Below are 22,468 nucleotides of genomic sequence, written 5' to 3' on the forward strand. Positions count from 1 at the left end.
AGCTATTGAAGTTGTTATCACTAAAATAATGACAAGTGGCGTTAAATCGTTAAATGGCTACATTTCAGCATACTGAAACGTATTTAGAACAACCCTTACTTTCACTTTTGTATAAAGCTCAATCCCAGTTCAGCCTTGGTAGGCGCGAAAGGCGGGCGGATTTCGTGCGTTTTCTATCTTTCTTTCTAGAAACCGGGTATAATTTGTTTATTAACAAAACTTAATAATTATTTATTATTACTACGTTAAATTCATAATCTAGAATATTTGATATTATTTCGGTACATCTATTGTAAATTACCAAAAGTAGGTTACTAACCTTTCTTTGTTTAAGTGAGTCTTTATTGTTTGAGAGGATTATCTACTTCTTATTAGATTAGTTGGTGTCATATTACCTTGTATAATTTACAATGTTATTATATTATCGCAGAAAATAAAAAAATAAGTTTATCTATATAAATTAATTGAGGCCTAGATGTTTATGGTTAATGTTATTAACAATTTACGTATTCATTATGTTTATAATACTTTTAATAATACAAAACCAAAGTTTTCAGTAGTCATCATATAATTCAAATTAACAAATTAATATTTCTTTTATGTTTTTACAATACAATTGTAAAGTCTTTCGTAGGCACATTGTACTTGTATATTGGCAAATTTAATCTGTATTTATTGAATACATAATATAACTTAATCAATTGAAATAAGTTTTTTTTCAATAGCCTTTTTGCTACACATGGTTTCGTCTACGTGTGTGATTTAATTTTCATTATTGTCCCCTTAAAATAATATTTCCTTGTTTCTTAATGAATAGCACACACATACAATGTTTTTGCTTTTTGTAATATATTTATTGGGAGAAGCGAGTGCCAATACAACAGTTGCACCGATATGTGAACGTGCACCGCTGCACGCGCAGCCTGCAGACGCTCATTACAAGTTAAGCGTGGCTGGCGACCCTGATTTGTTCCTATCGGGAGAGCTATATACTGGTGTGTATTTGTTTATTTCCAAAATATATCTTTTGTTTTATGATTATTATTAAGTAGATGTTATTTTATTATATTATTGCTGATATATTTTGCTTATCTTTTTGTTAAAATAAATGAAAATATAACAATGTATTTTTGTAAGGAGTTTTCGGAAATTATTTTCCAACTTTAAATATCTAGAAGTCAAAAATTATAGATTTAACACTCCGTTCCCCACGCACCACCCAAGGAGAGGACGAGGTAACCGCAGTGGCGCACTGGAATGAGTAATTTTTTTTTACTCGCTGTGGTAACCAGACAGAGCGCAGACACAGAGACATTGAGCTCTACCATTCATCACCCATTTTCTCTCTCTAATTCGTATTCGGAAAGTGGGGAACGTATTGTCATGTCACTGGAGGTTCGATCAGTGTTTCGTGCTTTGGATGAAATATGGTAAAATTAGTAAATTTAATTATTTTTTTGTTAATTATCGATAGTTTCGCTACAAGGAGTAGACAGTGGGCAAGGTCCAACCCCGTTCGTGGGTTTCATAATATGGGCGGAAGTATTGGACGATTCTGAAAACGAAAGTACGAATAGTACTAAGCCAGTAAATAGTTTGTCGTACGGCGCCTTTCAAGCATATGACGCTCAAACTAAGACTCTCGAGGCATGCACTCCTGCTGTAGACAATGCGACGGCACATCCAAAAACTGAAGTTCAAGTACGTAGTTATTTTGAAAAATATGAAAAGTTATTTCGATATATTTATATCGGTTATTAAAGTTATAATTTATTAATTAAGCTGATAATATTAGGTGAACACCGAAGAGGCACTGTAAAGGTCATATACTTACACGTTTCGGACTTGTATGTGCTGTTAGCGGGCAGGAATCACAGTTTAAAACACTTATTAAATATAAATTATCATATTTTTAATTAAAATTGTTCCCCAGTCTGGTTGACTTAAGTGAAAGTAAAAATAAAAATATTAAATATAAGAGATTACATTTCCTCGAGTGGGAGTAGAACCTACAACCTTTCGTATTTACAATCGCACTTTTGTGTCCCTGCTTCTGTGTTTGGCCTTTAAACTGTGAGATTAATATAAATATTATTAAAATTTGTCTCTCTCTCTGTCAACGTTGTTATATACATTTTTTTATTATTCCTAGCTTGAATATTTCCTTATAAAGTAATTTTCAAATATCATTTAATTAAATGAAGTCTTTCTTTACCTACAGGTAGTATGGAGTGCACCATCTATATCAATAGATTCTTGTGTCCGTTTGTGTGCAAGAGCGGTGCATGCAGATGATACCAAAACATCAGTACTGGCGCGTAAACTGTGTCCCGCGCCTGTCGCAACCGTCACCGTGAACAGGCAACCACTGATTGTAGAGCCTTGTTGTGCTTGCGACGAAGCCAAGTATGAGGTAAGGTACCTAAAACATTTTTAAATACTTGGAGATGAGTAGTTTAATTTGTTGTTTTTTTTGACTTGTATCAAAGAGAAAGGGTAAGAAAAGAGTACGAGATAGATAGAGTAGAACGAGAGATACAAGAATTTATTTCGAGGGAAGCAAATAAGATAAGAGTTTTATTTTTTTTTTTGTTTATACACACAGGTTACTTTTGAAGGGCTATGGAATAGAAATACACATCCTCGTGAATTTCCTCCGGAAAACGCGCACGCACACTTTGGTGACGTCATAGGAGCCTCCCATACAGCTCAATATAGAGTATGGCAGGAGGGTAGAGTGGCTAGCAATGGAGTCCGCAGGCTAGCAGACGATGGCACTACCACTGCACTTGAAAAAGAATTGAAAGCAGAAGTACGATTTTTCAATATTTCATTGTAGAATGATTAGTCTATAGCACTTTTGAAATAAATTCAAGATTTTTTTATGGAGTTTACGTTATATAACAATAATAAAAAAAAAAAATGTTGTCAACTAATTATTTTAAAATCGTGTTCTGTTTCAGAGCGATCACATCCGCACAATAATCAAAGCGCGAGGTATTTCATGGCAGCAAGTGGCCGGCGCGGGTATCCCAACTACTTTTGCTGTATTCAGAGTTGATGCTAAAAATCATTTGGTTTCTTTGGCGGCAAAATTAGCTCCATCCCCTGATTGGATAGTAGGCGTTTCTGCTTTAGAACTGTGCAATTCAAATTGCACATGGAGGCGGTCGGCCATTTTACCTCTTTACCCGTATGACGCGGGTACAGATAATGGTATTAGTTATATGGTATGTTTATTTAATATTAATATACAGAAATCACTGTATTTTCAATTACTGACGTGATATTTAAAAATTCAGTTCTATATTATTTTTAAATTTTTTAAATTTGAATTATTGTACATTTGAATATTTATTATGATTTGAACATTTTTGTGTGGACAATAACAGTTTAATGTTCTATAGCGTATTTAAATTCTGGTAAAATATTATTTTTATTGTTATGTAATAATTTAAATTTTATTCAAAAATTTTAATATTTTGCGTGTCCGCTGTTTAAATTACCAGATTAATCAGATCGTATACCAGCTGTATATATATAATGTCTTGCGCTTGAACTAATACACATGGTATAAATATATAAATTATACGCATATATATTACATATATTACAAAAATCTTAAATAAAGTTATAAGTATAATACACAAATATAAGCTGGATATACCAAAAACTGCATTTTGTTCGTCAGTCTCGTCGAAGTCCCACAATACCATCATCGCCTGTGAGAGCTTTACGTCCGGAATGGCCGAAAGATTCGCGTTCCCCTTTCTATAGTTCTACTGGAGAAATGCGACCTTTTGCCCGACTAAGATTGAACAGATTACGATTGTATGAAAAAAGCTGTGAAATAACAGGTAAAAAAGATAAATTAATTTGTATGTAGCCACATAAGTGGTTAATAGAACAAAATACAATTTTTAGAGCTGTACTTAAATATAGTATAGAGTCTACTGCATTTTACGATTATTTTATTGTATAACATTAAGAATTGGTTTTCGCAGAACCAGGACTTGAAAAACCTCCTGAAAGTGTAATAGGGGGGCAGGGTGGGTCTTGTGCAACACACTCGTGGGGTACGTGGGGTCCTTGTAGCGTTACGTGTGGCGTTGGAAGGACAACCCGTCAACGACATTATATATGGCCTAACAGAGCAAAAAGCGATTCTTGTAGAGCTATGCTTACTGATTACCACAGTTGTAATGGACCGAGGCTGCATTGTAGGTAAGTTGAACAACTTCAGCGATAACTTATACCTTTTAATGTTAATTAAAATATTATTTCTTTAAGTTTTTATTTGAGGCCAGACGTGGCGCAGGGGCACAGAGTCATTGTAAAATCGACTGTTTGTGGGTTCGATCTCCACTCGAGAAAATGGAATATTTTTAAAACATTTATAATATTTTCATTTTTTCGCTCTGGTGTCGAGGCATAGCTCGGCGTTGAGTTCCGCCACTCAACACGCAATGCCTCCAAAATGCGGCGGAAAGTGGGTAACAGAGTGCCTTAACACTAGTTTCCGTCTTCCTGCACTGCTGTATGCGAGATACAGCGTAAGCAGAGGGTTTTTAATATCATCACTTTCTTCTCAATAAAAAAAAATATAGAGTGCATATAGGTAAATAAGAAAATAAAGCTTCAGTTCCATTGGACACCTACAGAATACAATCCGAGTACGAGCGCGACGCAGCCGAGTCCACGGGGCCGTGCGCCGTGTCCCCCTGGTCGGAGTGGTCACCGTGCGGCGCGGCGCGGTGTGGCGTGCGCGCGCGCACCCGCCACTACATAGCGCCGCGCGCACACAAACGCTGCAGCGTGGGCTTCCGCGCGCGCACCGTCATGAGCCAGGCCATGCCGTGCGAAGCGGGGCCCTGTTACAAGTTTGATGCTTTTTTGAAAATAACAGGATTAAGAAATTACTTATAGAGCCTTATAATTTAGTTAGTCTAATGTAATTGTAAAAATTTGGTTTACAAATAATTTATTGTTAGTGTTTTTTATTACCTATTCTTAACCTTTAAATCATTAGTTTTACGTAATACAAATAAGTATTAATATATAGGGGATTTTACATATAAATATATATATATATTCTTAATGTGCAAATATTTAATATACACTTAACATTTTTTACACAGGCCCACAGGAGATATGGCCAATATGACCAACTTCGATTGGTTTTACGTAGTAAGTATTTATAGAAATAAAAAATAATACAAATATGATTTTATTTTAATTCTGTAATTTTATAGAAAAACCTTGATCAATTACCATACATATGTTATAGTTTAATGTAGTAGAGTGTCTTAATACTAAATTCTGTGTACCCCACATTACGAGAATTAGCGTGCAGCTGATTTCTTAATTTAAAAATTTAAGATCATTATGCGATTTGACATAATTACTAATTATTTTAACGTTTTTAAAGTGTTAACTTATTTCGAAAATCTGAAAATCTTATTCGTACATCCCCTACATTCAAATTGTGATTTTTTCTCAGTCTACACCTTCCATCTCTACACCTTCTTTAATTTCTAAAATTTCGTTTTCTAAAACACAAGCATTACCAACTTAAGCAATTTTCAGAATAATCCAAGATCAGACTGTCCAGTAACGGACTGGGGCGGGTGGTCGCCCTGTTCCAGTCGTTGCGGCCGCGGACATAGATTACGCACTCGGTTATACTTGTCTCGAGACTCACAAGTGCAGAAACAGTTAACTAAGAGGTTGCTAAGAGATTGGAATACACGATTTGCTGAATTACAAAGATTGGTGAGATTTTAGTAATTGTGATATTTATGTAGTTAGGTATCATTTTTTTCTTAGTAAGTATAGTTAAGTAGAGGCAACGAATGTTATTATTTTAAAGATATACATAACTTCGAGTGGAATTCCAGCGTCAACCATTGTGTGCAAACATCCATTGTTTAGAATCTTAGCTTAGAGTGAAATATATTTTAGAATAATAACATATATAGCGGAGGCCATCGTGGCGCAGCGGTACAAGGGTGTGACTAACCCGACGGTGGTGGGTTCGATCCCCACTCGAGGAAGTGAAATATTTATTTACGTTTATATTTCCATTTCTTCGCACTGGTGTTGAGGCAAAGCGCGGCGTTGAGTACTGCCACACAACACGTAATGCCTCCAGAATTCGGTAGAAAGTGGGGAATGGAGTGTCTTAACACTAGGTTCCATCTGCCTACCCTGTTTTGTGCGGGATACAGCGTAAACTGATTTTTTGATTTTAACATATATAGCTATGACGCAGATTACATAGTAAAATTCTCTCGTGATGCAAAGTCTGATATTTTCTTAGGAACTACCATATGAAAATGTAACTAGCGATGACCCAAAAGTGGAGACGCTAGTTCAAGAACATCTAGAACGCTGTCAGTACACGCTCACGCAACAAGAGGCATTGTGCGACGGAGACGATAGCAGCTGTGAAAATGAAACGGTTTCAGTTGGTACGTGTATGTGAGAATGACATGTAGACAAAAATGTATGTGTAATTGCCAGTAATTAAAAACTATAGATTACTTCCCGTTTATCAAGAAGCTTAGACGAGAGGAACTTAGTTAATAGGAACTTAATTTCTATAATTATTAGAGGTATGCAGTTTGCCGATATCCGTGGGATACTGTCGAGGCTATGAAGAACGTTGGTTCTATGATGCGTCGAGTGCTACCTGTGAACCATTTGGCTATACGGGCTGTGGAGGAAACGCAAATAACTTCAAAAATAGAGAAATTTGCCTGAGATCCTGTTCAACTCATAACGGAACTGGTGGTAAGTATTATATTATTGTATTATTTACTATTATAATTCCATTTCTTAGCTCTGGTGTCGAGGTAAAGCGCGGCGTTGAGTTCTGTCACTCAACACGCAATGCCTCCAGAATTCGGCAGCAAGTGGGGAACGGAGTGTCCTGTGTCTTAACACTAGGTTCCCTCTACCTAGGGGTCTGTGCGAGATGCAACGTGAAGCTGATTTGATTTAATTTGATTTGAAGTATATTTGATACTTTATGTACCAACATATATCTGTAAAGTATTACAATAATAATCGGTAAGTATTAATTATGATAAATACATGGTTACTTAAAAAAAACATTACATATTTCAAATTCAAAAAAACTAATCAAAGTCATGGTCATCCTTTTTTATTATTCATCTCCCAAGCAGGCTATGCATAAGTTAGTAAGAGACTACATATTTCATTGGACTTTTGAACGCACCCGTTGTTTTATAAGATTGAGGAAATAAAATTACAGTAGAAACTCGATTATCCGGCCATCAGTTATACGGATTCGTAATTATCCGGACCAACCTCGATAACTATTTTACAACCTACTACAATGAAACTTAAGAAAATTTATATGTATGTAAATATGTGCATAAATCATATGTTGGAAAATGGGAATAATTTCTTAATAAACATTTTCGTTGATATGTACTTGTTGCTATTAATAGACATAACAATTTTGAGCTACATGCAAAAACCAGTTTTTCTTTATACTTTCAATTATCTGGATTTTAGATTATCCGATTGACTAACGACAATAATTAATCCGGTTTATCGAGTTTCTACTGTAATAAAAAAATATAAACATCCTAATGTGTAAACCCATCACGTGTACAGTCAGTTAACTTGAACAGTACCATAAGTATATAGAGGTAAATATATTTCATTAGCTGAACTATGTTTGTCACATAAAAGTACCTTTCAACTCGGCGATAGAGTCCCATTGTATTTACAATAATAACAAACACTGTTTGATAGCTGATGATTCAAAGGTGATTGTAAAAGACCTACGACCTGTAAGAGGTTTAGGGTATAAAAGTTACTTTACCATTTGAATTGAAACTGGAATACGGAAAATCTTCATCATATGTCTTCCGTATATTTGGAAAAATGTCATAAAAAACAGATTTAGTAAAAAAAAAAACCGACTTCAAAGTATACCTAACTATATGTATAATTCAAATAAAAACGGAAAAGTAGAAAATAATACTTTAATTAACTTCAAAATAAAGATAATGAAAGATCGGTTAACGAAATAAACTAAACTTATTTATGTACTATTTAAAATACGTAATTTTTTGATTATTTCTTTGGCCGTTACCATGTAAGTATAATATACGTGTTATGTGTAAAATCGAAAGTGAGATCATTTCAAATCTGATCTAATGAAGTCACGGGCTCATGGGCAATTTACATATTACTTATTATTAAATATTTATCACTATTTATGAAACGTTTATTAATATTTATTAAATATTTATTATTATTTGTGTTATAAATAATATGGATAACTTTTATGCCGTAGTTCCAAATGTTGCGACAAAATCACACAATTTACCAATGTCGTAAAATCTCACAAAATATACTAACATTTCTAGATTACTTTGTAGGCGATACCATTTATAGCTATTGCGTAGTTTTTTTGGCATAGATCGACAACGGTTTACAGCAACGTTGTTCATTGAGCAATTAAATGTTGGTCTTTATGAAATAGATATTGGGAAAAATTTCGATAAATTTTTGGCCTATTTGTTACACGCTAGATTGTACTAAAACTAAAGAAACGTTTTAAATAATATTTTTCGCCATAAATATTAATTTATATATTTTATCAGTACAATTGCCAAGATTGTTATCGTTCTCCCCTTTGATAAATCGAAGAGATGGACATTGATTTAATCGTTAGATGTATATTTTATGTTAATTTAATTTTCACAGTTGCCATTGAACTAATTTAGTTGATTTTTAACCAGTAGTCCGTGGTTGAATTGACCGATTGTGTATGACTATTTTTACTAACTTTAATAATCTTTCATACTAAAAATAGTAAATTTAAGTTAAAAATAATAGTAAAATGGCTTTTCAAAATGGTAAATTTTATTTTTATTAAAAGTTAGATAAATTTTATTATAGCTAATTTCCTATCTATATCTATATTAATTGTATACTAGTAGGTACCAATAAATATAATAAAAAAATATATCTTATATAATATTTACTTTAGGATAGCCAGAAACGTGAAAAAGTTGAAATTAAGCATTAATTTTTAGTTACATCACCGTCGTCGGTAGAGTCGAGTACCAAAAGGATAAAAGCAACCCCGCCGACTGAGCACAACGAAGTTATACAAAACGACGCACCGGTACCTGGTAAGTGGAACTCAAGTCATGTTCAAGGCGTACCAAAATAAATTGAACGTTTGCATTTATTTTATTCTTATTTAATAACTGACTACTAAGAATTGTTTCAGTTATTTATTTGTTGCAAGACGAAATTCTTGAAATGATTTTTTGTAGGCATCATAAATTAATAAAACTTAGCTTTGTAAGAATGAATTTTGAATCATAAATGCGCTAAATTAAATGACATGTATGAGAAAATCCTATTAGATAGTCCCCTGAGTGGGACTCGAACTTTTAACTATCGCATGTAGCCAGACTTATCATAATAATACCAAAATGGCGTAATGCCAGATATAAAATAATTAACAGAAAAGTATTTGCGTAGTTTATTTCGGTTTAAAATATAATATACATTTAGAATGATGGGTTTTATTTGTGTGTTGTGGGTGTCAGAAGACGTCAACTGTGAGATGGGTTCGTGGCTCGGCTGGAGCGAATGTTTCGGGGATTGCGAGTTCGCTGTTAAACTAAATTATCGCCATATTGTGGTAAGTTTTATGTTTTCTTATTGTATAGAAATTATTATATAATTCATAATATTACTAAACGTTGAGAGAACATAGTATTAAATCTTTCTACCCAATTTAGAAACATTGTATCTGCAGAACTTTGTCTACCAGAGTAGAAGAAAATAAAATAAATAAAAAAGTTTATATGTTACTTATACTAATATTATCATTTTATAATATTTATGTCTCTGTTAAATATTATAAGTAAAGTGAATATTGCCCAATTAAAATTTAGTTTTTTTATTATTTTTCAGAGGCCGCCTTCAGGACTAGGAAAGCCTTGTCACAAGGTAGTAAAAAGTCGTGAATGTAAACCCCTGTATTGTAAGAAACTTCTTTTAAGTTATACCAATTCTTCTGATTTATTTAATGTTGATATAAATAATTATGCGGAATGATATTAATTTAACAAAGGAACATTTAATTTTGTTTTTGATAAAAAATATTTGTTACTATTAGAAACTTACCTATTCTGTACTATTAAATATATTAAAGTGTTAGCAAATACATTTGGATTGTATGTTAAATCTTTGAAGTAGTAGTGGTATGTTTAGAATTTATAATTTAGTAAGCAGTTAGGTACTTGTAAGGTTTACTGTGTTTAGCACAATCTTTTATAGAAATTCAAGCTTATAGAATAAATTTAATATTATTGTTTGTGTTTAGTTGACAATAATAATAAAATTTATAATTAATATTAGTCTTTTATTTTTTACTTATTTCTTTCTTTATCCTGAAATTACAAATTCCAGATATTTCAATGTTGATAAATATATAATTTCGAAGAGTAAGACATTAATAAATATTTTTATCTACCGCACAAAATGTGATGCGGTTTCAGTTATAATATACATAAATGTACCTTCGCTATTGTCTATAATAAAGCCCGTTGTGGCTCAACGATAGAACGTCTGATTGGGTTCGAGTTGCTCTCGGGGGAATTAATTATTTTCATTCCCTCGCTCTGAACACTAGAGCCACGGCATCTCAAGATCGATCTCAGAGTTGAGAGCGCTTTATAAATACGCCTACTTGCGGGATACAGCGGGAAGTTAAAAGGAATGTATCAATAATGTGTACCCGATTTAAAAATAAAGGTATAGGTAAGATGAAAGTAAGTAAATTTAATAGTAATATTAGAGGTGAAAAATTCCAAAATAAAACATGTCTGGTAAAATATTTTATTACACATAATCATAAATCAACAAAGCTCTATTTGTACATAAGTTATCGTTCGTTTGTCAACAAATTGATACGTTAACATAAATAATTATATCACCACGCTATCTGTAACATAACGTACTTAGGAACATGGTTGTAACAATTTTTATAATATTCTAGTCAAAATATATTTATTAATTTGAAATAACTTTAGAAAGTAAATTGATTATCCATTATATCTAAGGCAGTTTTATAAAATATACTTAAATAATAAAAATTATAAAATAAAGCCGTCGCGGCGCAGCGGTCCAGTGCGTGCCTGTTAACGCTATAGTTATGGGTTCGATTCTCATTCCGGGAAATGAGTAGTTTACATTTCTTTGTTTTGGTAACAACAAAACAAACAGTGTAGAGTTCCGCCATTCAACACGTAATATCACGAAATTGGACGGTGATCGGGGAACGTAGTGTCTTAATTTTAGGTTCCAGAAGGAAGACAAAGGCCTAGCCTGCTATGGCATACATCTGTAAACTATATAAAATCTAAAACTATAGTCTATATTTCGAAAACTATTAATAAGCTTATTAAGATGGCAAGTTAAATTGAGGTGACTGGTACTCTAGTTCCTTCTATAACATTATTATAGGTAGTTAAATAGGTTCAATATTTTATTTTGGTTAGTCATTACCTTATAATACCTTAATTTTAAATCATCACAACATTATTAAATTCTAAAATACTTTATATAATTTAGAAAAAATATATATCTCAGTTTTTACGTTCGCTTTGAGCTTTTTTATATAGCTTAATACTAAATTTTATTTTAGAACGTATTTTATATTGTTACATACTAAAATTGTAATAATATATGACCTGAAAATATGTGAATTTTAATTTCGTTTTACCTGTTCCTATTCTCTATATATAGTATTCTTCTGTACGTATGTTTGTTACCCAACTCCGCCTAAACGGTTAGATCGATTAAGACGAGTTCGTGTATTTGAATAGGTTTTTGAATGGTTTGAAAATATGATTGGACCCGGTTCTTGATGTACTGTAGTAGTTTAACTAAATAATAAGAAATAACATTTGTAAAATCTTGTTCGGGTTGGGCAAAGTCAGTCGGGCCCAATAGTATAAAAGTATTTAAACATGAATTTCTAAAATTTGTTGGCATAAAATCTTTAAAGTATTTTGTGGATAGCGACTGTGGAGTTCGATACTTTCGTTATATTTTACCGATAAGTCGATGACACTTGAATGTATATTCATTTTTTGCCAAAATCGATGACTATAAGTTGAACGATGAATAGACAGATAAAAAACGATAATTTAGGTTTCAAATTTTAAAATATACTATATTATTATTTTTGTCAGTTATTATAAGTTCTTTGGTTACACAGTTTCTTTATTTATAGTAGGTACAATTTAAAATACTTTAAATTGACTATTCAAAGGCCCCTTTCTGTACGTATCTTTATAATCAATTTCAAATGAAAGTCCTTGAAGAGAAGCACAATGAAGAAAGAGCACAACGTTAGGCCTTCTTTGTATAACTTAAAAAAATATACCATTTAATACTTAAATAACTCTAATACTAATTTTTGTACCACAAATCTTTGCGATTTGGATTAAATTCGTGTGACGGTAGGTTTTTGTGGTGCTTGGCAACAACGAGGCGCGGTGCATTCCTTTGCACATGGACAAGAACAGGCTGTGTTGGCAAATTCCAGTAAAGCTTTTTTCTCTTCTTCAGAATCTAGTAAATGAACACATTAATTAATTACAATTCAATATTTACAGAATATTTTAAAGTATTTAATTATATAAAGTTCTTACATGAGGACGAAGAGGACATGAATTCTGGTTGCAACGTCACTAAGCCGATTCCGTGACGCTTGAAAACATCACATACTAGAGTGGAGCTGCTTAAATATTCCTGGAACAAATATATTTAGTAAACTCGTTACGGCTTCATTAATATAAGTACATAAGTTGGAATAAATCTATACTTTAATCTCTATCTATCTTAGTAGTAAAGAAATTTTCCTTTTTAATTATACTCGTGAAATAACAATGAACAGATTTTTTTTAGAATGTTATTAGTGCATTCTAAAAACAGTTCTAAACATACCAACAGAAAGGATAATAGATAGGTTTTTTTTTACCAAATACTTTAACAATAAACAAAGTGCTAGCGGATGGAGATGGAGAGATGGATTACAAATAGATTATAATGAGATAAAATAAAAAAAAGAAAGCCACGGGCAACAGTGAGCCTAAATAAAAAAAGAAGAGAGACAGACCTCGTGAGAGGCGTAGTAGACATGCGCGGTGGCGACGAGGCGGTCGGCGTGAAGCTGCCACACGTGCAGCTCGTGGATGGCGAGCACGCCCGGCACGCGTAGCGCGGCCGCGCGCAGCGAGCACGCGCCCAGACCTTCCGGCACCGTCTGCAGCAGCACTAGCCCGGCTGAGCGCACTGTCGAAACAAAACACTTATCAACCAACTCAAAATCCGTTGGAGAAGACTTCTAGTCTTCTAGTTATCCTACGTGCTTCTATGTATGTGCACATATGTATAGGTGCTATATATGGGCACAAGAGTATGCCCTGCGCCCCGACGGCCTTTAAATGTATGTTATTTATATTTATTTATTAAATTAATGCCCATTTTACACTAAAATAACTTGTCATAGTTTTCAATACTACTTTTACAATAGTACTGTATGCATTCACTTAATATGTATTATACCAATACCTAAATTAAATAAATTAACGGTATTCAAATATATTTGGTACATGTACTTTAGACGTCATTGAACCCGTCGAGCGCATACGCTATAGTAACCCTGTACTGTGTGGGAAGTATTGGATATATTATTTAAGGTACTCGAACATTAATCAAAAGATGTGTTATATCAAAAAAAAATTGCGAAATAAATAAATTAAAAATATACGTTCAATTTTATTTTTGTCCGAGATATGCCTATTTATAAGATACTTGATAACCTTTTTGTAACACTTTATACGCTAAAATGACAATTAGGTGCTTAAGTACGGAATTTATATACGTACATATGTGGTTAAATTGTATATAAATTTATATGGCTTCTAGCAACCTTAATAGTATTTAAATTTAATGTTAACTTTATAAATATAGAAATAAGATATACTTACTGAAGGGATAATTGAATATGATGAGGATTATAGCGGCGCAAGCGGAGAGTGCTGGGTCAGCTATATTGGCAGCCAGAGGTTCCCATTCCAGAGTCAGCCCCGCGCCCATTACAAACAGACTACCTTTTGAATAACACAAGTAAACAAGGTAATTTTAGTGTTTTTAAGTTTTTGAATGTAAAGTAATTTTATTTTTCCCAGATCATCAGAAAAAGTATCAATTAAGACTTTTTTAAACTTAACAATAAAGCAGCGTAGGCAGAGGGAAACTGCGCTCACGGCTTCATGTTGTTACCAGAGTGAGGAAAATAATTCTTTTGTCCCATGTGTGTTAGAAAAATATTTTCAAAATAAGTGAATGGTTTCTTCTGATCTAATTTGAAGCAATTTCATAAATAGTTAGTAACGCTAGCAAGACAAAACATTTCTGTCGCCATGTAAAAAATAGGTTACTAAATTGAATGATTGTATGATTAGCATACAACTCACTCGCTATATCAGTTGGTGCATGAGCTAGAACAGGCTCCGCGGATCCAGTCTTAAGTACTACTTCACCACCTTCAGTCATGCTTAGTCTCCGACTATAGCTCAGTTCTCGACCTGCAAGTGGAAAGGATACTTAACATAATTATATCTAATAAAGTTATGTACTTGTTTTTATAAAAATAACTAGCGGCCCGCCCGCGGCTTCGCCTGCGTGAACTACGTTATTATTAATTCGTTAATATAAAAATCAAACTTTCAACCCCAAAAACAACCCCTTAGAAGTCGAATATTACAAATTCCCTTGTTAGCGAGCACCTACGTCCTATAAGTAAGTCCTATGGAAAATTGCAGATTCCTGGCATATGTAGTTTCTGAGATTTCGTGATAAGTGAGTGACCTTTCGATTTTATATATATATAGATAGGAATTATGTAAATTTATATGTATAAAAAGCATAAAAATTAGAGTTTTTTTTGGAAAGAGTGAGTAACGTAGTAGTAGATAAATAAAATATAAAGACTTTAATTATGAATTACATGGGGAGCAACAAATATTAATAAATAATATCTAATATCTTTAACACTACTCCGTCCTGACCTTAAAAGCAATATATGTAAACTAAGTGATGTGTTGTTATCATGGAAAGTTTCTGAATGTGGTTAACAATACTATAAAAGACAAACCGCAATAATGTAATCGATATTATCATAAAATTTGACGAATGGTGTATTCGGCAAATACATCACATGTTAAATAATAAAATACAAAAATAATAACTTATGTAAATATTTTTAATTATTTTTTTTATTTAATATTGATAAACTCATACCAGCTAACAGCATATAATTGATAGCATGTAGAAGCAGCCCAATAACAGCACTACCAAGTATAACCCTCGGGTACCGAGGAGGTTGAACGTGAGAGGAATGCACGCCGAGTTGAAGTGCATTCACAATGAGGCCTAGGGCGAATGACGCGAACAGCACGTGCACGGACAACCGCCCGACCACCTCTATGCGGGCCCAGCCGAACGTGTTGCGCAAGCGACCCTCGCGGCCTGTTCCTTCATCTGCTCGCTCGTACTGTTTACAAAAATATGAAAAAAAAACTAAAATTAATAAATCACAACTGTTATTTATATTTCAGCATTTTTTTAGCTTCACACACTTTCCCGCATTTAACAGGGTAAGCAGAAGGAACCATACACTACACACATACTACGTTCCGCAATTCTCGAGACATTGCGTATTGAGTAGCGGAAAAGTGGCGCCAAATGAAAATAATTAATTCCCCTGAATGAGAATCGAACCTCAGCCTCGGCCTTAACATTTCTTTTCTATCAATATTGACAATAACAAGCTTGTGGTGTGTCTTCAATATTATAATTGGATTATAAAAATTACAATTTACTACTGAATACATATTATTATCCATTTTCATAATAGAGTCGGTAATATATGGTACGATATACTCATATGTACCTGAATTTGTAATAAACCCGTATATATTTGCATAAGCAACTAACATGATCGTAATATAAAATAAAGAGATGCGATAAATACGTATTTTATGGCGTTACAGTAATTTATTTAATACATGATATCGAAACAATTTTACGCTATTTATAGCGGAAAAAAAGATTAAGTAAGTAAGCAATTATTGTAGACTGGCGGAAAATAATCTAATTAAGCTAAAATTATTAATGAAGACTAACGATATGTTTCAACGTTATAAACTATTAATATTTGTGATCACATTTTAGTGTGTTCACAAAACCCGAGGAAATTCACTCGAGGAAATGAAATATCTAAAATTACATTTTTTCGCTCTGGGGTCGTGGCAATGCGCGGCGTTGATTTCCACCACTCAACACGCAATGCCTCCAGAATCCGGTGGAAAATGAGGAACGGAATATTTTAACACTAGGTTCCCTATACCTACTATCATCCTGTGTGCGGGATACGGCGTGACGAAAAAATATTTTGTAATAACGTCAAATTTCAAAGTTAAGTAGAGACGCAACAAAATACACAATAAATATACTATTATAAATAGAAATCCTAAAATACCTTAAAAGCTAATAAGGTGGTGATGAGTCCGACGAGGCGACACAATGCATGGCAAGTGTCCACCAACAGTGTCGGCGAGTGCGTTACGTACGCGGCGAAGAGGCGGCCGCTGAAGCCGGCAATGGCGATGAGCAGCGCCAGAAGGGAACGCGGCGGTGGAAGCCACTGAAGCCACTCTTTCATTGCCATATTTTCTTTTTATAGCACCTGCGGCAAAAAATATTATTTAATTACTTACTATTTATTTAAAATGATAAGTAATAATATGTATGTATTTTGTGTTTCTTATGTGTTTTTAAGTGCAATAAAAAATATAGTAAAAAATAATAAGTGCAATAATATATATAGTGCAAATAAAGCTGAACATATTTGCAGTATCAACAGGTTGTATATTCGTTCAAAAAATTAAATACAGCAATTGAATTCGCGCTCTTCGGATGTCGAGTAATACAAGTAAAAATTAAGCTTCATTCCCCAAAGACTGGGCATTTCGCGAATTAATAACAAACCATCATGCGTGATCATTATCGTAATAAGACCTAACTACAAAAGTTATGAATAACAGAATCCATATTCATTTACATAAATATTTTAAGTGATTTCTCAATTTTTTTTTATTTTATCCACCAAACGATAAATCTACTTGTTTGAGCCGGCAAGAAAAACTCTGGCTGTCATATAACTGCAAGCTTGCATTGCAGTTGTGAAGTAATTTTAAGCGGGAAGTGTGTGGGGCGCTTTATTGGATCAATGAATTGATTGCTCTCCTTTTATACTTTTATCGACATAGTACGGCAGACGAATGTATAGTGCAGTTGTTTAAGTTGTTTAATCAAAAATAAAATAAATATTATATTTAAAATTAAATAAATTTATTTATTGGTATATACGCTCATCTTTTTTTAATTGTATAAATAAACTGGTGGCAAATTCTTTTCATTTTATTCAATTTAGATTATACACACTTTTACAAGGCCATAGTAATTAATCATTGACCTATAACGTTTTTAGTTTTCTTCTAATTAACCTCCAATCTTCATAATCAATAACTAAATACGTATACAATCATATGTGGAGGAAGTAACAGATATATATGAAAAATATGTTAAATATTTTTAATTTTACTAAAAAAATCAAGCTTAAACTTGCAATTTTTTTTTATAATACTACTGTTATGACATATTGGGTTGGTTCTAATATGAGATTAATTTAGGTCATACGCACGATTTGGTCAGTAATTTATCGTCCTACATAATATTTCAATGGTCTTTATTTTGTCATTAGTTTCATCATTTTCCTTTTGCAGAAGATCTATTTAGTTCAAGTAGCAATCGAAAGTTGTTATTGACTGTAGATCACCTAACGGTTACGTTCCAAAAAAGGCGAAGCCAGTTTGAGTGGGAGATGACTTAGACGTATATTGAAATAATTTAATTTCCTTAATGCTTAGTTATTAAAAGTCATAAAATTTATATTATAACCTCTAATAAAACTTCAAATCAGTGTTCATTATAATTATTAATATACTATTACCATATACCATTCTTCAAATTATTCTTCATTAATCTTTCAAGACATGCTTATTTTTTTTATGTTTTTTAACTTACGAAAAATCTTAAATAACTGTTTACCATTTTTAGTACTTCTACTTAGGTACTATGGAATTGGTAGAGAACTTTTGTATTTTTTTTCTTGATACGAATTGTACTCTTTTCTTTCAAAACAAGTACGATCGACAACTGTTTCTGAACAAGATTATTCAGATAAGATATCATCTATCTAAATCTTTTGATAGATTTTTTTATTGTTCAAAGTCTGATAAAACAAAATGAGTTATTTAGATATTTATTCTTCATAAAATTAATATAATACGAATATCAAACCGAAACGATATTTAGTGCCAAATAAAGGTTGGTATTCTTTTTTAATTATATTTGCATAGAATGTTTAATTTTTACATAGAAATCGTTGTTGGATGAAAAAAGTCGTTAATGAAATTTCAATTTTTGGTTTTTAGCTTCACGCTATATCTCGCTTATAGCAGGGTAAGCATAAGGAACCTAGTATTAGGACACTCCGTTTCCCAATTTCTAACCCTCGAAGCATGGCGTTTGTAGTGTCTATACTCAACTCCGCGCGTTGCCTTGTTCCCAGGGCGAAGAAATGAAAATATTAAATATTTCATTTTTACGAGTGCAGATTTCGAATTTCGCCACGACGGCAAATTTACAGGAGTTTTTATTAAATATTTTATTAAGCAATAAAATATTTAATAAAAACTCCTGTGGTATCCATGTGGTATCTATTAATATTTTTTATTGTTATAAAGTTGAGGTAAAATATTACTAATTACTTTGAAAATATTAGTGATACTGTATAAATTTTAATAGTGATTAGGTAGTTAAACAATATTTGTTAATTATAATACTACAAGAAAGTACAAAGGACATGCTATGGTCTTATAACCATAGCATTGACTTGAGGCCGTCGTGGCCAGGGGCACAGTCTGTATAGACGCATGATTTTAAACGCGACGGTTGTGGATTCGATTACCGCTCGGTGAATAAAATATTCAATTTTTATTTTTCCTTTGTTAACGAGGCAAAGCGTAGCCCTGAGTCCCGCTCTCTATATCATCCTATTCGTCCGCATTAACAAATTTGTAAACAAAAATCATTATTGCTGAACTATGTTTTCGCCATTTGAATCGGAACTTTAGTCTACTAGCCTAAATCTTTTCTAAATTTAACTCGTCCAAATATTTTTTCATGTAGGTGATGTGGTGCAAACATCGATATAAAAAAGTGTTCAATTATATCGTCGTTAGGTATAAAACAATGTTTTGATTTCTTTGATAACCTACTACTTATATTCACAAATTATTTATATTTTTAATTATTATAATATGGAACATAAAGTTGTAATTTTCTCGTAAATAAAGATTGACACTTGCTAATTATTAAGATTTCTATATATTTTTTTCGTACAGTGATTTTTGAAATATTACAACTAGTGGATGTCTAATTTAAAATAAACCCAAAATATATTAAAGAATCGTGTAGCATTTCTATATATTTATGTCTTGTTCATGTAATTTTATTTTTTTCATTCATTTTTACATCTTTATAATTTTGAATTTATTCAAAATCATTTAGGTATATTTCCATATTTTAAACTTTTTTTCATATCACAGAATTAAGTGTTTCTCCAATATTAAGTATTATGTATTTGTAATAACAAATTTACAAACATAATTTATATTAAGACGTAAAATAGCTACAATTATAGTCACTAACATAGGCGCTAAAAATATTTAATATCGAGTGCAGATAATATATAGAAAAAAACAGGAAGTAATAGAGATAACAGGCGAAATATATGTATTTTTTTTTTAATGTTAACCAAAATTTATTAAAAAAAACTTATAATAGTGTCTTCGACATTGATCGTATTTTAACATATATGTATGACTAATGTGATAGTAAGTATATGTTGCCGTTATATCTAGCCGCTATATCGTTAAGTTTTTACAGATTAGCTAAAACGTTATTTTAACACAAATTATATGCATATATTTCTCTTGCTTAAATATATACTATAAAATTAAAAAATGAAGGTTCATTGATATATTTAAAATACAAATAGTAAATTTTTCACACTTTCTTACAATACCTGAAACTTATCATAAGTAAACAATTTTTCATCATCGAGTAAACGTGTTTCACAAAATTAAACACGTGAAAATTCTTTTCATAAATATAAAGTAGGTATAACACGATTATGTACAGTTTCTTTTTATTAAAAACAAAACAGATGTTCCCTAACGAATTCTCAAGGTAAAGTCTGAAGCTTAGATCGTTATTGTTATTTTTACGCTGACCAGTAGCGAAAATATTTAAGTACGTACAGAAAAAATCTTTAAATTGTTATTGATAGAAATGTAGCGTTTATACTAATGTATATATTTATTCATGAATAAAAGTATAAAATATTTTTAATACTTATTTTTTACTTTCAAAAGCAATATTAACCATTTTAAAAGAAATATTGAAATATAACAGATAAAAATAAGGTAATTGTATATTGAGAAGCAGAAAAAGAAAGTTTAATATGAGAAGTATCCATAGTAAGTGAAAATGTACCCAAGTTGCCGGTTACGGTCGGCTGCTCTGGCGACACTCTCGGCGTTAGTTGTCAATTACGGATAGTAGAGGAGTCGCCTTCCGCACTGTATTTACAAATAACATAGGTAGTGCGTGATATCAGCGTTTATTTTCATTTCTTATTTACAACTGCTCTTAAAATCTATAGCTTATACCAAAACATTACATACGAATTAATTTCTTCAATGTAGAACTCACCAGATAAGAGCACAATATTTTGCTTCAATTAATCTACACAATTGAAGTAAGTAAAGCTTGTCACAACACTAAAATTTATTAAACACTGCCTTACAGTCGAGTACATATTAGCAATGTAATTAAGGTAATATTTTCAAAACATCTCGCGGCAGCAGCGTTTCAGTGGAAGACGGCGCAGTCACTGCAGTGAGTTGGTGCGCTAACGTTCAATACCGCACTGAGTGCGGCGCGCGCGCAGACTGCCTTATCGTCGAGCCTTTCGTATCCGATAAGCGAACTGTCAAATATTAAGTAGTTTAGCATATTGCTCGTGACTCGCCGTTTACGTACAAGCATATAGCTTCACGCTGTATCCCGCACACAGCAGGGTAGACAGAGGGAACCTAGTGTTAAAACACTTCGTTCCCCACATACGCTTGATCTAAATTTTCCTAGGCTGAAATATGTGGGTATAATATTGTTTTAAAGATTTGCTTAAATATGCAAACTTAAATTATGTTTCAAATACGATACTAGAGTCTATAATTATGCTTGTGTTTCGCTTAGGCGTATAATAATCACTGACATAGATGTCAATGAACTTTAATGAAAAATACAATAGAATATGGGTTACCTATGCAACGAAAGTTTGGCGTTTGGCGAAGAGCTCATAGAGTAGATCAATATGAATAAGTATGTATAATTATGTACAAGACGAACGCAAATATTGTTATTTGTAACATCGTAAATATTTTTTAATTACAATAGATTTAGACGAAAGTAAGGCCGTCGTGGTTCAGGGGCACAAAGGTGACTGTAACACGACGGTTGTGGGTTCGATCCCCACTCGAGGAAATGAAATTATTTAAATTTATATTTTCATTTCTTCGCTCTGGTGGTGAGGTAAAGCGCGGCGTTGAGTTCCGCCACTTGAAAATGGGGAACGGAGTGGCTTAACACTAGGTTCCCTCTGCCTACCCTGCTCTGTGCGGGATACAGCCAGAAGCTGACGAAAAAAGATAGATGAAAGTTTGTACCACGAAAATATACATTGAGATTGAAAAATCAAGCAAATGATAATTTGTCACAAAGGTAAAATATAAATTATTAATACATGTTAGACAGTTTAGGCGATGTGAATTGTCATACATAACGAAAAAACGTAAACACGATTCGTTATTCGTTTGTTGGGAAGGTTTCCAAAGAAAAAATATAAAGCTTTCGGGTCACGGCCGAGCGTCGTTATTTCCGCTGCGGTGGCGGCTGAAAATATCTTCTCTAGGATTTGCAAAGATAAGATAAATAAAAAAGAGTGAAAAGATGTATTTGTTGAATATTTCAAAATGACGTATTAATATTTTTGTTAATAAGTATGCACTCACTTAAGTTTAGAATATTTATTATAATCGCCTTTTGAATAATTGTTAGTTTTTATTTAAGTATGTATTATGTTAGATATGCGAATTGTGTAAAAAAATGTAAAATAATATTTAAAGAACATTTAATTTTTAAT

The 22,468-nt window shown here is 32.4% G+C and overlaps 2 protein-coding genes across 8 annotated transcripts; one reads left to right on the forward strand and one right to left on the reverse strand.

Annotated features, from left to right (window-relative positions):
* Positions 1–115: 115 nt before the first annotated feature.
* On the forward strand, positions 116–10,413 carry LOC146530100 (spondin-1-like). 6 transcript variants are annotated; one of them, XM_085200412.1, is made up of 16 exons: positions 116–196; positions 818–995; positions 1,475–1,701; positions 2,222–2,413; positions 2,606–2,812; positions 2,964–3,230; positions 3,692–3,857; positions 4,005–4,224; positions 4,662–4,880; positions 5,139–5,187; positions 5,587–5,772; positions 6,320–6,470; positions 6,613–6,792; positions 9,078–9,176; positions 9,603–9,697; positions 9,973–10,413. In XM_085200412.1, the coding sequence occupies exons 2-16, from the start codon at positions 830–832 to the stop codon at positions 10,114–10,116; spliced, it is 2,568 nt and encodes an 855-aa protein (XP_085056538.1). In that variant the 5' UTR covers positions 116–196; positions 818–829; the 3' UTR covers positions 10,117–10,413. The 6 variants fall into 6 exon arrangements, 4 of the variants coding, with proteins under 4 accessions (XP_085056538.1, XP_085056537.1, XP_085056540.1 ...); XR_014878918.1 differs by having other exon boundaries at positions 117–196; positions 726–995; positions 9,078–9,175; positions 9,595–9,697; positions 9,973–10,163; XR_014878917.1 differs by having other exon boundaries at positions 117–196; positions 726–995; positions 9,078–9,174; positions 9,591–9,697; positions 9,973–10,163.
* Positions 10,414–10,883: 470 nt separating this feature from the next.
* Positions 10,884–21,223, reverse strand: ZnT77C (Zinc transporter 77C). 2 transcript variants are annotated; one of them, XM_085200423.1, is made up of 9 exons: positions 20,977–21,223; positions 20,758–20,843; positions 16,616–16,822; positions 15,376–15,628; positions 14,550–14,660; positions 14,061–14,183; positions 13,187–13,362; positions 12,720–12,819; positions 10,884–12,639 (listed from the first exon to the last, which is right to left on the reverse strand). In XM_085200423.1, exons 3-9 carry the CDS (start codon positions 16,802–16,804, stop codon positions 12,512–12,514), a joined length of 1,080 nt encoding a protein of 359 aa, XP_085056549.1. In that variant the 5' UTR covers positions 16,805–16,822; positions 20,758–20,843; positions 20,977–21,223; the 3' UTR covers positions 10,884–12,511. The 2 variants fall into 2 exon arrangements, with proteins under 2 accessions (XP_085056549.1, XP_085056548.1); XM_085200422.1 differs by lacking the exon at positions 20,758–20,843 and having other exon boundaries at positions 20,977–21,222.
* Positions 21,224–22,468: the final 1,245 nt, after the last annotated feature.

This window comes from Heliconius melpomene, chromosome 17 (genome assembly GCF_056956725.1).
Source record: "Heliconius melpomene rosina isolate 202511_hmr_F chromosome 17, ASM5695672v1, whole genome shotgun sequence".
Classification (NCBI taxonomy): Eukaryota; Metazoa; Arthropoda; class Insecta; order Lepidoptera; family Nymphalidae; genus Heliconius; species Heliconius melpomene.

Bases quoted from the DNA above. Each gene is read 5' to 3' on its own strand.
- LOC146530100 (XM_085200412.1), top strand. From the start codon at position 830: ATGTTTTTGCTTTTTGTAATATATTTATTGGGAGAAGCGAGTGCCAAT. The intron at 2,414-2,605 runs GTAAGGTACCTA...TTATACACACAG, and splicing joins GCGACGAAGCCAAGTATGAG to GTTACTTTTGAAGGGCTATG. The intron at 6,471-6,612 runs GTACGTGTATGT...TATAATTATTAG, and splicing joins AAATGAAACGGTTTCAGTTG to AGGTATGCAGTTTGCCGATA.
- ZnT77C (XM_085200423.1), bottom strand. From the start codon at position 16,804: ATGGCAATGAAAGAGTGGCTTCAGTGGCTTCCACCGCCGCGTTCCCTT. The intron at 14,184-14,549 runs GTGAGTTGTATG...GTTATTCAAAAG, and splicing joins TGCACCAACTGATATAGCGA to GTAGTCTGTTTGTAATGGGC. The intron at 12,820-13,186 runs GTCTGTCTCTCT...TATTTGTTCCAG, and splicing joins TCTACTACGCCTCTCACGAG to GAATATTTAAGCAGCTCCAC.